The sequence below is a fragment of the Erigeron canadensis genome, chromosome 1 (assembly GCF_010389155.1).
Source record: "Erigeron canadensis isolate Cc75 chromosome 1, C_canadensis_v1, whole genome shotgun sequence".
Classification (NCBI taxonomy): Eukaryota; Viridiplantae; Streptophyta; class Magnoliopsida; order Asterales; family Asteraceae; genus Erigeron; species Erigeron canadensis.
The window spans coordinates 716,906-735,554 of NC_057761.1; the positions used below are offsets into that span (position 1 = coordinate 716,906).

An 18,649-nucleotide genomic window follows, 5' to 3' on the forward strand; every position below is an offset into this window, starting at 1 on the left:
TAATGCTTTTACTTTTATCTTGTATAACGTGCTTGGGTTGAATGGACCACTATTTTTGATGCTCAAATCATGTTTTGATTCCCCACAAGGGTGATATATATCATACGATCATACCCATACACATTACATACGTACAAAATATCTATTCCGATAACGTATACATTTGAAGCTCTTTGTTCCAAGAAAAATGAAAATATTTGGAGCTTTAATTTGAGGTTTTATTTTAAACAACTATATTATATGTATAGTTACGGGTTACATATTTCATATTTGAATACATTCTCTACACGAGTTAGATGAGTCGAGTTGTTAATCCATCCGAGTTTAAGGTGGCTCGGTCAAGCTTGAAGAAAATAAGCTTTGGGATTTTGAAACGATGAACTCGTTTTTATGTTGATTCGACTACCCCTAATATTTGAGATTTTGTTTTCAATTATTTGCAATTGTAAACTTGAGCTAGCACATAGGAAATCAAACCAATAAGCTTTAGTTACAGTTAAAACTTGAGCCCGATTTTTTTCTCTTCTAAAAAAATCAGTATTTATTTTTGTGTAGGTATCAATTAAGATGAATTTGTAGTGTTAAGATATGAGAATTTATGAGTTGAGCCCGCAACCAAGAAAAATCATTGGCTGCCAAGTGACTAGAATGAATTTATCTAAAAAAAATTTTAATGGTGAATTTCGCTTGAACTCTGTGTCGTGATTCGATAATGAGAGGTCTAACATATGTTGTCTTAATCGGGTCTGCGCTAGAGAACTTCTTTGAAGTAAAAATGTTTATTTCAAATACTCGATGCGGGATAAAACCTCCTACCAATCCACCCGAAGGCGCGCCTATTGATAGGGGTAAAACCTTGCCTCCTCCAAATTTCGAACCTGGAGTTATCAGACCCAAACCTTTTCAATGGGGGACTGCCTTGCTACTGAGGTTTTACCTCAATTACTGAATTTATCTACTTAACAATGAGAGTAGTTCACTTGTTTATTTATTGGGCGGAGGTCAAAGATCATTGAACTGACCGGAAGTCCTATAGTCCAGTCATTCTCTTGAGATCTGAGTTCCAAAGGTAGCATGCGTGTTTGAAGAAATAAATGGAAATATGTCGATTTCAATTACATAGTTTGCTTGCTTAGACGAACCGATGTGAGACGTTTTAAGCCTCAAGTCATCCCTCCGTTTTCATGAACACCACCCCTAGGGCTTAGTGGTGACTAGTGTTGTAAAACTTGGCCGAATCAGCCGGGAACTCGGAATCGGAATCGGGGGTTAAACGGGTCGAGTTAGCTGGAATCGGTTAAAACTCGGTCAACAGCTTGGTCGCTTGTAAAACTCGGTCAAACTCGCCTAGATCGGTCAAAAATCGGGTGGATCGGTCAAGAATCGGCCGGATCGGGTCAAAACTCGGGTCAACTTTGGTCAAAGTTTTCTTTTTTGTTTTTTTTTAATAAAAAAAATCTTAAATAGGTTTCAGTTTATGATTCTAATGAATGAAATTTGAACTTTAAAGAATTATATTAAAGTTTATTCCATATAATTTTTAAAAAATATAATATTTCTATATAAAAAACTGATCCGGGTTCTCCCCGATTCTGATCCGAGTTTTTAAAAACTCGTGACTCCCCAACTCGCCGATCCGATCCCGAGTTTCCCAACCTTGGTGGTGACCCTGATGCTTTCTTTTGTTTAAGCGTTCTATTTTATTTGGTCATCCACCTTCACACACCTCTTACACACATATTCATTCTTTTTACATACACATATCATTTTAAGGTTGTTACATGGTGCAAATCCTCCCACAGTGCTAGGTAGATTCATTCCAAGTTTTTTAAAATAATTTTTCCATGTTGAATAGAATATCATATTATGAAAATAGCATAATAATCTTACTCATTTGTATATTTCTCCCACCATGCTATTTCTCTCTTTCTCTCCACTCTCTGTCTCCAAACGGCTATTTCTCTTGATTTTTAGATCGGAGATGTCAGCATTTGGTTTTGAGATCCAGATTGAGTTTTGAGATTGAGAGCTTGAGATCGAGAATATCTTCCACTCCGGTGGATCCAACCCTATTTTTCTCATCCTTGGGCCGGAGGTCCCTTCCACCTCGTGGATCTGGAAGCAGCCTCCCTACCTTTGTGTAGGGGTAAGGTCTGTCTACATCATACCTCCCTCGTAGCTCGACTTGTGTCGGGATCGAGTACCTTGTTGTTGTTGTTGTTGTCCCACAATGCTAAGGTAGACTCTTCTTTTTAAGTAGTCTAATTCCTTTTATTCTTATGAGTTATATTTTTGATACATAGCTATAATGCAAAAATAGAATAATGATCTTGCTCATTTGTATGTTTATTATTTGTGATGATAATCGATACTATTGAATTTTAACAAAAAATACTTTTCTCCATTAAAGTTAATAAAAATACGCAGCATGAAACCTCTATATGTAAAACAGTAAAAGATATAACCAATTTCTTGCGGCCAATAACTTTGTCAATAATTCCATAGTGATAATTCACAACAAGTGAACAGAACAAATTAAGATACCTGGATCTGAAGGTATATTTCATGAACTTGATGATAAAAACAACTTTTTAAAACATTATAATAATAAAATAAAAAAAAACTACTATTAAATGACAAGTATTTACAACAAATAATAGCATTGAAAAAAAAAAACACAAAAACAAAATTACCACAATATAAATTCTTAACACCAACTACACTGTCATCCACTGTCCATGGCCCCCTCCCTTTTGTCATCTCTAGTCTTTTCCTCCCATCTATCCATCCTCTTAAATATAATATATAAATTCATATAAAAATCTTTATTTCTTTTCTCCAAAAACCCCACACTCCTTTTAATAAAAATTAAAAAACCCATAAAAATAAAAATAAAGCAAACCTTTTTCCCACTCTTTAAACAAACCCCATTTCCACCCCAGATTCTTTCCCTTTATTATTATTATTAGGGTTTCAATTCTTTTTTGTAAATGCTGTAATGCACACTCTTAACCACTGAAAACACACATTTCACTTCACTTCAAAAAAAAAAAAAAATGGCTAATAATAAGCTTGTGCTGGTTTTTACATTTGCTATTATTTTTTTGCTTAATGCTTCAGCTGCTGCTCCACCACCCACTTCACCTGCTAGTTAGTCTACTACTGTTACTACATTTCATTCTTTTTCTTTTTACATTTAATTATTATAGGATCTGTAAATATTGTAATCTATACTTACATTTTTTTTTTGTGATATTATATATTTTTGCAGGGATAGTAAATGGGGTATTCTCAAATGTAGCTTCATCTTTGATGAAATGGGCTTGGTCACTCAAACCCACCACCAAAACATGTAATAATAGATCTTTGTTTTTTTTTCTTTCATTACTTACATTTAATTTTAAGTATTTTGCTGACCACAAAGTAATATGTTGTATAGTAGTGTTAGTAATTATTTCTAGTTACCAAATCCTTAATAATATATATATATATATATATGGTAATTGAGTATTTGTATCTTATGGGTGTATTGAATGTTGGTTGTTAGTGGTATTGAATATGTGTTTGTTTGTTGGTTGGTTGTTTATATATATATAGCAATAAGTGGGAGGCCAATGATGAAATTTGAGAGCGGATATAACGTTGAGACGGTTTTCGATGGGAGTAAGCTTGGGATAGAGCCACATGCTCTTGAGGTTTTGCCTAATGGAGAGCTTCTTGTTCTTGATTCTTGTAATAGCAACCTTTACAAGATCTCTTCAGCTTTGTCTCTTTGTAAGTTTTACTTCATTATTCCCTGTTTTCTTAGAATTGATAAAAATGCAATTTCTTCAACTCTTGGTTTTTATGAGCTGAAAGGTACTTGTGAGTGACTTATGAGATATTTTATGATAATGTGGAAAATTTTCAGATAGTAGGCCGAAATTAGTTGCTGGATCGGCCGATGGGTATTCAGGTCATGTAGATGGGAGACTTAGAGAAGCTAAGATGAACCATCCAAAAGGCCTGACAGTTGACGACAAAGGAAACATATACATTGCTGATACTGCCAATATGGCAATTAGGAAGATAAGTGATACAGGTAATATGGTCTTTTCTGACCTCTGCGGGTCTTATTTTGATAGATTGTGTTTGCGGTTTTGTATAACATTGCTATTGTTCTTAGCATATGTTAGTAAGTTGTTCTGTTGTCTTGCATATGATTGGTTGTTTTTTCCTGCAACCATTTGAATGCAATTTTAATGTCCAATATTGATTATAAAGCATGTGTTTGTGTGATTAGTTGGGTGACTGTGTTTCTTGAATCTTGAAATGGTCTGAAAGAATCAAGATATGTTGGAATGAAACTGATATGAATTATTATAACTTTTTTTTTTTGGTATAGGTGTGACGACAATTGCGGGAGGTGGCAAAGTGGGCCGTGGAGGGGGACATGTAGATGGACCAAGCGAAGATGCTAAATTTTCTGATGACTTTGATGTGGTCTACATTGGAAGTAGTTGTTCTCTTCTTGTTATAGACAGGGGAAACCAAGCCATTCGTGAGATACAACTCCCTTTTGACGATTGTGCTTATCAGTATGGAAGCGGCTTCCCTCTTGGTAAACTAACCTATTTGATTCTTATAGCTTGTCTCACTGTGAAATGTATGATAATGAAACACTTTGCAATAAAAACAAACTTTTAACCCAAGGTCAACACATCCATTTATACAATGGGCCTGAAGAATTCTTGGAAATTTTTTTTTTGAATTTTGTTGTGACATCCCAGAAAGAATAGTTTTGCAATTTTCATGGAAGATGTAAGCTGATGATTAATCATTGTGAAACTTGTTGCAGGAATTGCAGTCCTGGTTGCTGCAGGTTTCTTTGGTTACATGCTTGCTTTGCTTCAACGCAGATTTGTTAGCGTTATTTCCAATCAAATGGTACGTCTTCTGCTATCCACTATTCTAAATAAGCATACCATTTTGTGGTCAATGTGGCAGTCTTTAAATGACAAACTTGTTTGTAACTTCATGTGTTTGTCATTTAAAGACAAACTTGTTTGTAACTTCATGTGTAACTTCAGAAATTGTTTCTTATAACATTTCTTTTGTAACTAAGAGTGGAAATTCATTATAGTTAGATTTGATCTCACTTTGACTTTTGTTGTCAAGCACTATGTCAAAGGATCTATGGTCAAAGTTTTATTAGTTTTTCACTGATTTAATATCTTTATATATCATTGTACTTCTTATGTAGTATAAGATTCATAGTGATTCTTCTCGCAAGTCACAATTATACTTGTCGAGTTTGAAGTCAAAAGTTGTGCTGTTTGACATCTTAAGACAATTTATCCCTCTTTTGGAATAGACTGTATCCTATCTTAACTGTCAAATGGTTCTACCTTTTGAAGGATGAGCCTCAAACAACAATGAAATCAAGCATTGCTCCAATACCACCATACCAGAAATCAACTGTAAGGCCGCCACTGATTCCGTCAGAAGACGATCTGGAAAAGCTAGAAGAAGGTTTCTTTGGATCTCTTGGGAAGCTCATAGCCAATGCAACATCATCATTTTCAGAAATCTTGGGAGGCATCTTCCCAGGGTTGAAAAAGAAACAATTAAGCTATCACTTCCAAAATCAACCACCATTCCGCCAAGACCACAAGTATGGGTCAAATGCCTGGCCCATCCAAGATAGCTACGTGATCCCAGACGGAGACGAGCCGCCCCCTTCCATCGAGACCCAAACCCCAACCCCCAAAAAGACGTATCCATTTATGACAAACGATGCTGAAAAAATGCAACAGTTTCGTCAAAGCCGCCATCTTTACAGCGGGTGGGAGCGTGACTATCAACAACAACAACAACAGCCGCAGCAGCATCAGCAACAACAGCCACAGCAGCAGCAGCAGCAGAAGCATCAGCAACATCACAACAGGTATCATTCCTCTATTCCAGAAACCTACTTTGAACAAAGCACAGAAAAAACCACTGAGATAGTGTTTGGAGCTGTTCAAGAACAAGCCGAAACAATGGTCATTAAGCCATTAGACCATGGGAATGTGGTTTATGATCATCGCGGTAGGATCCGTTCTCGTTCTCGTAATTTTGCTCGTGGTGATTGATTGATTATGTTATAATCAAATGTGGTTATTGGAAATTATTTCATTGTGATAGCTAATTTTGCAATGTGTAAGAGTATAGTAGTAGGATTTTATAGAACATATATTATCATATATGATGCAGCATTGGGGAAGAAAATATATGTAAGAAGCTGCCATTTGTATGAAAAGTGAATATGAAATTCCTGAAGAACAATATGTTGTTTCTTCATGATTAGTTTCTTTTTAAAAATCATCCCAGCTGCAACTAAACCTTTTTTCTTGCAAAGTTTTTGCACCAGATCCATTGAAGGAAAAAAAAAAAAAACCAAAATGAAGTTACAACTCACATTATTTTGTGTTAGATTAGTTTAGAAAACGATAAACCGGACAACTTGTGATCGTTTTTCGCAACTTGATTTGGTCATCTCCAATATATTACTTAATTTTTAACCTATACATAGTATAGTCACAGATCGCATTTGGTGGGCCTAACCAATAATATAACAAAATTGTAATTTTACTAGCTTTGGTTTATACAAAAAGAAGGTAGGTGACTTGCTTAAATGCTAATAAAAATATGACATGTGCATGTGGGATCAAGAATGTCTTGAAATCTTTGTATCCTTTTCCTTGTTACCAACTTGTTAATTAACTACTATTTCTTTTCAAGATCCAAAACAATATCATATTTGGAAGACAATTGTACCATCTAAATATCTAATTACCTATTTGTTTCATATATAGATGCATATTCAATATCAGATTGTTGAAACTTATATACTTGAGATCTAGACATACATATCAAGGTCGAAAAGAATTTAGACATGTTTCATTGTTTTGTACTCATTGGTACATCTTAAGCCTACAATGTACATTTCATGATCACTATCAACCACATAGTGATTACCATACGTACGTTTTGATAAACGGAAAAAATATATTTTGTTCGGCTTATTTGGAGAGTACGATCGTGACTCAGATGTACAAGACTTAATTGGGTTATCATTGTGATTGTTCCAAACCCTTAAATTTGCCATCTCAATATGTTTTTACCTAAAGAAGTTGGAACCCATGACTTTTTTTTTTTTTGAGAACATTAAAGGCATCTAACCACTAATTGTGTTGGGTTAGAGATTACAATAGATGCTTTGTGTTTAAGTGTTTAACTGATCCAGCCTATTTAATACTGTTAGATTAAAATATAGGAGAGAATAAGACAAGTTTGAAAGAGGAAGGGGGTCACGTGGTTGATGAGAAACAAGAAACAAATGAGCATGATGGGCACATGATCCACCAACGGCAACCTCCAAATGCTTTAAAAAAACAGACATATATTCTAAGATCGCACCTTTGCAAATCTACTTGTGCGTGCCACTTATTTTCTTTTTGGCTGTTTTCACCTTATTATATTTTTTCTTTTTTCCATTTTTTATTGTAATTCATTTTTACCTTACAAATACTAACTTAGTTATAGTACAATACATACTTTGCCAATGCTAGCTATTCCGAGAAAATGCAAATCAGGGTTGTGATGTCCAGATGGAATCTATGTATCAACATATATATGGGGTTATTGCTGGTTACCAGAATACGGCCCGTTTACATACATACTTGGTTGTTCTGCCAACTATCTAATGTTTAGTGTGTTAATTTTATAAGAGTTAAGGTACCGATTACAGTACTATAACAGAAAAAGAAACACTGCAGAGACATGATTCAGGTCATTCATGCTAGCACAACCGCGGCATAGGGGTGTATTTTCATAAAAAAAACTAACGTGCTTCAGTTCATTTAGTGATTAGTGACAGTAATTAAGATTATAGACACTATAAGTTGGCAAAGTTATTGTTCATTCAAGTGTTAGGATATCCTGCACTTACATTTTGGTCGAATGGAACGCCTGAATGTAATTGAAGCTCGTGTACTTATCACTTGTTCTTGATGAAAGACTAAGTTTTGACGCTTGTCACCAATTCCTTAAATCAATATGTGCTTACCTTTAACCCATTTCAACATCCTTTAATCTAAAACTATATATGAAAAAGAACAGATCGATGATGCGCATGGGCAGAGATCTTAACCATATTATTATCTAATATATGGTGGAGCTGGCTCTTTGTGCTTTAGGCAACCTATGTTTCACAGAAATAGCTTGAGATCTTGCACCTTAAGTTGAAGGATTGATGCATGTCCTTAATCCACATGTTGCAAAAAAGCTAAGTGTACGTTTCTTTTCACGTTTCGCTACAGAATATTACTACCAATTTCTGAAGTTCATATATTGCACAACCAATAATATCTTCTGTGAAAATTATAAAGAAAATTCCTCAACTAAAACTTCCAAGCTTTCTCTGCTACACTTTGTAGTCTAGTATACTTAACTTAGTATGTCTGGTAAAGGTGGTAAAATGGGCGGGTTGGGTAACTTGTTCTTTTTCTTACGTACGGGCCAAGATGGATCACCAATTAACAAGTTTATCCTCAATATTATAGAATGGTCAGTGCTTTAACTGTCATTACAAAAACTATGTATTACTATCATAGTTTAGCTTATGTTTATACAAATAATGATTAAAGAGGCTCCAACCATTGAGCATAGACTTTGAGTGACATTGAACCCATTTGGTACATAGATCAGATGCTTAGGTTTTATCTGAGATACATCAACGAGAAGTCTATACAAATTTCACTTTCCAGGTAGCTAATGCTATACATTGTCTGTAACAATAATGCATACTTATAAATCATTGTTCATTAAGTGTATGTCCTTAAAATATGTGGCTTTTGTTAGGTAAAAAGGATATCAAGGAATTAAGAAAGGAGGAGACATAATAAATGGTTTAGGAGACATATGATGCAAAATAAAAAGCTAGTGGTTGAGGAATTTTTTCAATCAATGTATGATTACCCCCACAAACCATGAGTAGTATTCTAATGTCAACCCTTTGTTGCTTAAAACCATGAATGCCTCTCACCACTCCTATCACTTGTCATGGATCCCACCTTTGTTTTGCTTGATAACTGCATAACTTCTCAAGAATATGTTAGGTGGATGTTACATATTTTTAAAAAAACTATGGAGTAAGATGGATTATATGCACCCCACCGAAGTTATCCATACACGACTAATTCATGTCATACGCCACCATATGTATAACGCCATTAACCATGACTTAGTAGCGTATGTATAATTTCCGTGGTGTACGTATCAATGAGTAAGCTATATGTCCATTTTCTTGAAAGGGGCTATCTAGTCAATTTGGTTCATTTTGTTTTATGTGTTTAGTGCGACTTAAATGTTTGTCGAAGTGTTAAGCAATCTTCGATTAAGCATTCATAAGTCAGAATTGTTCAACGAAATATGACAGAATTTGAAGCTGAACAAAGAACTAGAAGAACCAAAGAAAGAGTCATCAATCGCTATCCTATTAGATTTTCATGGTTAAAACTTAACCCACTCAAGACCTTTAAATTCAAATATTATCATTGTGTATTGCCTGCTGACTTGCAATATATTAATATACTAACAAAAGCTTGATCTACTCTAGGACAATTGGATTTCTGAACCTTTCAATACCCAGTCAATAATTAAATCAACAAAAAAATAACAAGTTTAGGCATATATATATATATATATATATATATATGTTGACTAGTAGTATAATAAGCTTACACTGAGAGAGGATTTGACCACATAGGCACCGAAGAATGTTGAAAGTTATGATTATCTTTCTTGGACCAAAGCCAAATCTTGGAAGCAGAAAAACTCTCACCTTTGCTTCCATTGCTAATCACCTTCCCATTTCTTGCCTCATCATTTGAGCTATTCTGCTTCACCTTATCTTTCTCAATTCTCAAATCACTGTTTCCTGTTCTACCCGTATCTTGGAAAAATGCCACTTGCAAATCTGAATTTGCCACCACATATTCGTAAGACCCCATTGAATAACATCTCCTTTCATCAAGATTATAGCCATTGCTAGTCTGTCCCACTTGTTGTTTATCTTGTCTTTTCTCAACATTTATGGCTCTAAATTTCCCAAGTTTAACTGGATACACCCTTTCACATTGCTTCAAATGACCAGAATGCCCATCATGAGTGTTGCTATCTCCTAAGTTGTTAGAAACCCCATGATCATCATCTTCCTCTTCCTCTTCCCTTGAATAGTCAAGGTCAAAGTCAAAGTCAAAAACAGGGTTGACAACCGTAAAGCCCGGTGTAAAAAGGCTTCCTCTACATAAAGGACAGGTGGAATTTGAAAGCAACCAAGTGTCAATGCAATGTGTATGGAAAGCATGGCTGCATACAGGAAGTAGCCTCAAGTTGTCATCTTCTGTAAACGCACAAAGGCAAACAGCACAATGATGATCTTCTTTAAACCCCACTAACTCTTTGTAAACGAAAACCGGCAGAGCATCAATGGAAGATTGATCTAAGCCAGAATCATGCAAAGTGAAGAGTTGCTGCAATTGTCTTTGATAAACTGCAACATCACCTTCAGTACTGTTTTCTTGAAACCTTCCTATTGTGGATTCATGCTGAGAATTTGAGCATAATCTTATCTTGTTCATTAGATATCTCATAAGAAAGTGTAGCACACCACAAATCATCAACAACATAACTACTACTACTACTACTATAATGACAATGTTTTTAGCCATAACCAAAGTGGAATTACTAGGAGGAGCATAAACAGGAGGCGAAAAAGTGTTCTGTTTGTGGGTGTTTGGAAATTTTAATTGGCTTCCCATATATTTGGTACATCTATCTTTGGGCCAACATAGGCAAATGGGGAAACATCAGAAAGGGCAATTATGTCATTTACTTGTGATATTTGTTTGAGCAAATTCAGGAGGATAATGAGATGCGAGTGTTTGAGGTATTCCATCATGACTTCATCAACCGGCAGACATTCTTGGTTCATAATCAATACAAGGATACCTAAAGTATTTATTTTGTCATCTTAATTTGACACATATGTTGATAAAACAACTTCAGTTTAAGCATATTTTAGTTGGATTTTGTAAACAAATACATATGTGCTAAATTAAAGCCTGAAACATTATATTATAAGCGAATATGGTATCCAATCTCTCAGAATGAATACAGGAGAGATCGAGTCTTGACAAACTTCACCAAAACATTATCAGGATTTATCTTTCTTGACAAGCTAGCTAGCTTCGTGTGGGCAGGGACAAAAAAACACCAATACGGGCAAAGATGCAAAAATTGACAAGTTAATAATAATAATAATAATATATAATCATAAATTAATAATAATAATATAAATATTTGTTATTGTATTTTTATTTATGTTTTCACCGTGTGGGTTTAATCTAACAGTATATACTAGATATTAGACCCGTGTCCAACATTGGACACTAAACTTACGATATTACTAATATTAAATCTTTATACCATCCAACTCATAAAAGGTTTTGATTTGTAAATTGAATATGAATATGTTGTAAAAACTAAATGTTTAATTTACATGTTAAGGATGTTATGAAACAAAAAGCAAAATAACGTAATAAATAGATATTAGAATCATATATTCTATGATTCCTATTATGTTTAAGATAGAGGTGTTATATATTGATCTATCTTATGTGATTTGTATTGTGTTTGGGATAGGAGTTGTTTTGTATTAAAAAAATTAATATAATGTATATTTATATAATTTAATATTGTGTAAAGAATAGCTATCAATTTTTTATTTTTAATATTTTCTAATAAAATAATGTTTATCTTAAGGATTTTAACTTTTAATAAACTCATGGTCGGCATTTGTATATCTTTATATTTTTATTTATATAATAAAAACGTCAGTAAAAGTCAACATTGAAAATTTGATGAAATCAAAAGATGTTGTGTGCAGTTTTATAATATGATCAAACGGTCAAAATCTTATCGAATTTGTTTTACTTATCAGAACATATTTGTACATATTTGTACTCAACTCCTAACATATATCGCCTTTTCCCTGAATATATTAAGGACTTTTGCTTTAATATTTGCTTGTATCTCTAGCTGCTCGCTAATTTTTATTTTAATGAAATCTTGAATGTTAAAAAAAAAAAAACATATATCATCATTGATACATATTTGTACTCGGAATAACCGTCAATATATACATGATCGATAATGGATTAATTAATTGCTCTGTCCAATTATTGGATTAACGAAGTACATGTCAACAACTAGTTTATCAAGAAACCAACACGAAAATAACATATAAAAAAGTTCAATCATAATGGAAGAAACAAAATTAAACATAGATAATAACTTGATCAATTAGTGTTTATGAAACCAAAAAAAAAAAAGAAAAGAAAAAGGGACGGCTTAAGATGATCAAAATAAAAAACCAACGTTTTGAAGCATACAATTAATATATAGCTTAATAATTGCATGATCGATATATGTCTTCTCCGAAATTACTAAGTCCTGGCTAATTAACTAATTAAGCTCCCACGTACGTACAACAGTACTTTGCATATTATTTCGGTAGTTATATGATCGTTTGAGATGATCACGTATGAATTCGGCACTAGATATGAGAGAATACCAAGATTTTGAAACGCACCGAAGTCGAAGCAACGCCTTGGCCGGAAGGCATAAAAGGATTTCCATTAGGATTTTCTTATCTTCAACGATTAATTCCTTCGCTGCCGCCATTCTAATTCTTCTATGCGAACAAATTATTATTTTTTACTTAGAAAAAGAACAATTGATTTTACACGGAGGGGATGTTGTATATATAAGGTGTTGTTGTAACACCCCAATATTTTAAGGTAATAGAAAATTAACCTTTTTCATAGTTTTGATATTAAATTATTTTTTTAGTATTATATTTTGAGATAAGGGGTTAATTTAGTTGGAACTTTAGTGGCTAGCGGGTATTAAACCCACAAAATTAAAGATGGAACGTGGCCATCAGAGATGAAAGTCAGCCACTTAGTTTTGTGACTCATATTTCCCACTCACTCAATTCAACTTACTTCTTAATTGTTCTTGATTCTTCAATTCCTACTTCAATCCATGCAATTGAGACTTCAAATTTCAAATTAAAGAATCTTAGTCTTTGAACAATAACAATAATCATCATCAATTACTTTAGAAATTGAAATTGAGGGTTTGTGTGGAGGTGGTGGTGACCGAAATTTTGAAGGAAGAAAGGGGAAGGAATTGTGATTTGAAAACCCTAATCCTTTGTCTTTCACTTTTGAGGTATTGATTTTCATAACCCTAGTTTTATTTGTTATTGAAACTTAGGGTTCTTACTCTTAGAAATTTAAGGGTTTTTGTTATTAGAGATTTTCAAGTAAAACCCTAATAAATTGATTGATAATTGGATAATTTGATTGAAAGAGAATGTTGATAATGAAAATCCCCCATAGTAAGAATCTCATATTTTGTGGTGTTTGGCTAGTGATTATGAAATAAAGTTCTATTATGAGAATTTGGAATTTGTTGGAAAAGTTTTGAGTAGCCAAACACCATAATGTTAGAATTGATGAATGCAAGTAAATGTTTGTAAGGAAGTTGAGTCATAGAACTCATAGATGTTTATGTGTTGATTTATGTATAGGTGTTGAAGATTAATTTGTTGAGCTTGTTAGCTGTATAGTGTCAAGTAGCCAAATTGAGGTGAGTGTATATGCATATAATCATGTTCTTGTTATTAGAGGTCATAGGTGGGTAAATTCCTATGACCCATTTGTTGATTTATTGAAAACTAGTAGGTGGGTAAATTCCTACTAGTCATATTGTATGCAAGAGCTAGTAGGTAGGTAAATTCCTACCAGCCAAATTGTCCATAGCCATGTTGAAAATGAATGTATGATATTTGTTATGAATGCAATGGCTAACTTGCTAGGCTTTATGTGGTGCTTGATGCATTCATAACAAACATCATACATTCATTTTCAAGTTCTTTTGTTGAAAATCGAGTGAAGTTAGAGTTGGAAGCTTTAGCCGTCTAGAAGGTTGGCATTTTGGGTAACTTGGGTAGATAATCTCTTTGATACATCTTGGCTCTTGATACAAGTTCTTTTGGTTAACTTATCTTTGATAAACTTCTGAAAATTTGTGGTTATGGTGGAAATGTAAGTTTTTGAAAGAAGTTGTGAATGACTTGATAATTATCCAAGTTGGGTAATTGACCCACTTGTTGAATAATGTAGTTGTAAATCTTGTATAGAAGGTAAATTTTAATGTAATGGGTGTTTTATATGTCTTAGATGGTTTGATTTAGTTTTTGAAAGGTTTGAGAATGAAATGGTATTTTGAGAAGCAATGTGGAGTCAAAGTACAGGAAAAATGGAGTTTTTTTTTTAACAAGTGTTCCTGTGCAGTAAGTCCCACTACACCGCAGTGGGGAGTCACCCAGGCTCATTGCGCCACAATGAGCTTTTGGTCATTTTGATCCGTGGGTTTCCACTGCGCCGCAGTGGGTGTGTTTTACCTCACTGCGCTGCAGTGGGGTCTGGTAAAAAAAAAAAATATATTCGATTTTAATTAAAAAGGTTTGGGTTCTTACAGTTGTTAGTCCAAAAATCGACCAAGTATAATTTGTTCAGAAATATCTGAAGTTCAGAGAAAATACTTGTACAGAATTTCTGAGGACTCTCTCAGAATTAATTTTGTGAAGCTTCACTTTAGATCGAGATCAGCCAAACTGAAGACATTCATTCTGAAGTCGAAAACTGAAGATTGAAGAAGAGAATCTTCTGATAAACAGAGCCCTGAGGAGATTCTATCTGATTGAAGATCTGGAGCTGCTCAGTGTAAAGTACTTACACCACTTTGCACTGATTACGAGTAAGCCTTTTTTTACTTTACCATGCTTTATCCAGACAACAACATTGTCTCTGGAAAGCTTTTTGGTTAAGTCAAATGGTTGGGAATAAAGTGTGAAATGTCACATCAAATGACTTTCACACTTAACCTTAAAATATACAATTTAAGGAATCTTATTGATTTCCTTAAATGTATCCCAACAAAGTACTGTACGGCCTAGTCCACGTCATCATGGACTTTGCCTATAAATACAAGGCTTCTCACATTTTGCAAACGGCTTGGAACTTTGGCATTGCAACTTGTGAGATATACTCTAAGTAATTCTTACCAGTATTTCCTAGTTGATAGATCATTTGTATTTCAAGGTTGTTTAAATATTTTCACAAGTGTGATTATCTTTGTTCCGCAACAACCTTTGTATTTTGTTTTTATCAATGAATAAAATACATTAAAAAATACATCGTGACTCTTTGCCTAATACTTGATTATACATATTATTTATATAGTCTCAAGCACTTGTTTCTCATATTTACTTTGTGTTCATATCCATATCTGGATCATTATTCTGAACTAGTCTTTATTTATATTAGAATTACTTGTCAGTCGGGTTACTTGATATACTTGTATTATCTTGTTATATTCGACTAAGATCTTATGTAGGGGACTCACAGGTGTGTTTTGTTCGCATGCGTTCGATACCGTAAAATTTAAGAGTTGATTTTTGATATATGGAAGGTACAATTTTTTTATTCATATTAAGTGTAACTATAAAGGCTGTATTTAACATTTTTCATTTAATTATAACCGTAGTTATTATTATTTTCAATATAATTTTTTTTTATCTATATAATTTTTTTTCACAATTTAATTGTACACCTTAACATATTCTATACTGCAAATGGGTCCTGGGAGACCAGAGTTCGAGTCTGAGCAGGCGAGGTTTTACCTCCAATTTAATGTCGTGCCTTCTGTAGCGGTTAAATTGGTGGGTTTTCCCTCCTCTGTAGTCCCTTACTTCCTGGATCGGTCGCTAGTGACTGTCTGCCCGTATGGATGTAACAGCTAGCCGTCCCGTGACACGAACATTTAAAAAGACATATTCTTTGCTAGTTTTTAGACCTGGACGGGTAGTTGATGTGTGAAATCAAGTTTAATAATTTATAACAAGATCTACCGCTCACTGACTAGCACACACTTACGGGTAGTGTACCCGTTCATATGTAATATAGTTAATTGGTAAGATCAGGATCGAACACAAGGACCGAAAATTGTACTAAAGGTTGTTAAAATGTAAATCAAGAGAAAGTTTGGTTTGTGACCGAGTTGTCACTTTACGTTTTGAAAAGTTAGTTTGCCGAAATTAAAGCAAGTTAGTAATTCCGAAGAATTAATCGAAAATGGTTTTAGTGTAAACAATAATTAAAAAGTCATATATGTCGAATCCGCTACACAAGAAGTCTAGGTTGCATATGGTTTAAGCTCGAAATTCATACATGTTGGTGATAATAATCGTGATAAGACAACAACACAAACGGGTGCACCACATTTGTAAAATCGACTAAATCACCTAATCAACCCAATTCCTTGCAACAAGTTGTACTACCAACCTTATTACAATTCCTTGAACTAAATAGCTTGTTTGATTATTTAAATAACAATTTTATCGCTGTGAAAGAAATGTGGTACCACCAACCGTTAAATTCACTTAGCAAAGTAATTTCTATTAGACTTGTATTCTTTACTATCATACCATGACCTAACAATAGTTATTCATAGACAAACAACTAAAATAATACTTGCATTCAACTAGTACCACTAACGAAGAACACAAATATCACCAAAAACACAAGTTTAAGTAGAAGAAATCAATTTATTAAGATCTTGACAAAGTATTAAGTAAAACCAACTTGAATTCAAAATATTATGCAACCATGACTAATTGTTTCATTTCATCTCCATAGATGTATAAAGCATTAGCTACTCATAGTGAAAAGAGCTAAAGATTCAAATAAAAAGGAAGACATAATGTACCAAATATAGAGAACAAATCCAAATCGAGGTTATAATTGAGCTACAATGAGTAACAAGAGCCAAAGTTAGTCTTTAAGTCTTCAAGTATGTTTGAGTGATGAAAAAACCTTAAAAACTATTCAAAAACGGCTGCAAGTTAAGTATGTGTGCTCAAGTGTCAAAGATTAGGTTTAGGGTTGAGTGGGTGTTGGTAGTTATAGTCCCGGAGAGAGAAAATCCGTCAGAACATTACTGGATCGCGCCGCGAGGGTTGCCAAAACTAGAACAATTTCATATAGGGATTTTTGTCGTGTCGCGTTATTCCCGAATCGCGCCGCGATTGAACTTTTGTACTGAATCGCGTCGCGATTTCTGCCAGATTTTGGTGTTTCAGCTTCGTTTTTCACCCGTTAGTGCATATGGACCATTTCTGAGCTATCTTCTACCATTTATGGGCGATGTACCTGCTGTAGCCCTGAAACCATTAGCAAACAACATAACGCACCACAAAACAAGTATAAATGGCTATAAAATGGGTACAAAACATCCAATAAAGATGTGTGAAATATGTATAAACTGAGACACATCAATAGTTTAAATAAATATGTTGAAAACACCTTTAGCCGTAAACACACTTTCTTTAATACCGAGTCCAATCTTTAGCCGTGAATTACAAAAATAGGCCAGAGTGTTAAAAGTATATGCAGAAAAGATAAGAATTATAAGATTAATGTGAAACACCCATGATAAAAATAGATAAACAAAAAATTTACAAATGATAAATATAACAATTATTACTGTGTGTTTGTGCATGTGTTGAAGAAACAAAAAGAGTTTGTGTTGTGACTTGTGAACTATGTGTATGTCTAAAAAATACATAACATTCTTTAGAAAAATGATGGATCTTTTTAAAAATTAACCTAAAAACCTCCTGAAATCTTAAAATTGTAACATTTAGATTATATTTCTTCTCTTTCTTAATCTTATTTCTTGATTTTGCCACTTGTCTTCATCTTATAATTGAGAGGATTTTTAGGCTATTTAGTTAAGCGGATTAATCATTTTTTCTTTTTTTATTAACCAATTAATTTGGGTTGTTATGGGTATACTTTTGGATGGACCCCTGATCGATGTCGAGGCGATCAAAAATGTAAACTAAATACCTATAACTAAATACGTTTAATCTAACACTAATTTTGTTATTTTGGGTTGATGTGGGGGCAAGAAACACCCTAATTGTTCTTAGGATCGGCTTCGTACGGGTTTTAAAACCAAGAGGTAGATATTATTAGGATGACTTACTAATGGGCTTGAACAAATCATGAAGTTATGGGCTACATGGGAATGGGCTGGATAATGCTTAGGAGATAACTTGCCGATTGCAACATGAATCACTAGCCAGAATTAATAGTTTCTACCAATGGAGAATAATTTGGTTCTGTATACTTGAAGGTAGATGTTTCATATATCTTTTCCTTTAATCATCACTCGGATTATTTGGAAAAGTGTATTTTGACATTTTTTGAACGTTTTTCCTTGAGCGCCTCCAATAATAGTTCAAGCCTAAGAACTATTGACCCGTTGTGAAAACATCTAGTGGTTCTTTTCCTCTAATCCTTTGTTAAAGCACCCATGTAATTACCATAATCAAGTAATTCAAGCTTATGCGTGTGTCTTAGTGTGTGTGAATGGCGGATTTGGTATGTGTAAGTGTGTGTGAAACGACAGTTACAAGTGTGTGTTGAGA

At 33.8% G+C, this 18,649-nt stretch overlaps 2 protein-coding genes across 3 annotated transcripts; one reads left to right on the forward strand and one right to left on the reverse strand.

Annotated features, from left to right (window-relative positions):
• The first annotated feature begins 2,934 nt into the window (after window positions 1–2,934).
• LOC122606992 lies at window positions 2,935–6,342 on the forward strand. Its single transcript, XM_043779912.1, has 7 exons — window positions 2,935–3,150; window positions 3,272–3,352; window positions 3,598–3,774; window positions 3,911–4,081; window positions 4,385–4,600; window positions 4,838–4,926; window positions 5,397–6,342. Exons 1-7 carry the CDS (start codon window positions 3,057–3,059, stop codon window positions 6,111–6,113), a joined length of 1,545 nt encoding a protein of 514 aa, XP_043635847.1. The 5' UTR covers window positions 2,935–3,056; the 3' UTR covers window positions 6,114–6,342.
• A 2,605-nt stretch (window positions 6,343–8,947) lies between these two features.
• Window positions 8,948–10,966, reverse strand: LOC122585293 (RING-H2 finger protein ATL46-like). Of its 2 annotated transcripts, none has more exons than XM_043757416.1 (2): window positions 9,766–10,966; window positions 8,948–9,113 (listed from the first exon to the last, which is right to left on the reverse strand). In XM_043757416.1, exons 1-2 carry the CDS (start codon window positions 10,842–10,844, stop codon window positions 9,083–9,085), a joined length of 1,110 nt encoding a protein of 369 aa, XP_043613351.1. In that variant the 5' UTR covers window positions 10,845–10,966; the 3' UTR covers window positions 8,948–9,082. The 2 variants fall into 2 exon arrangements, with proteins under 2 accessions (XP_043613351.1, XP_043613350.1); XM_043757415.1 differs by having other exon boundaries at window positions 8,948–9,121.
• Window positions 10,967–18,649: the final 7,683 nt, after the last annotated feature.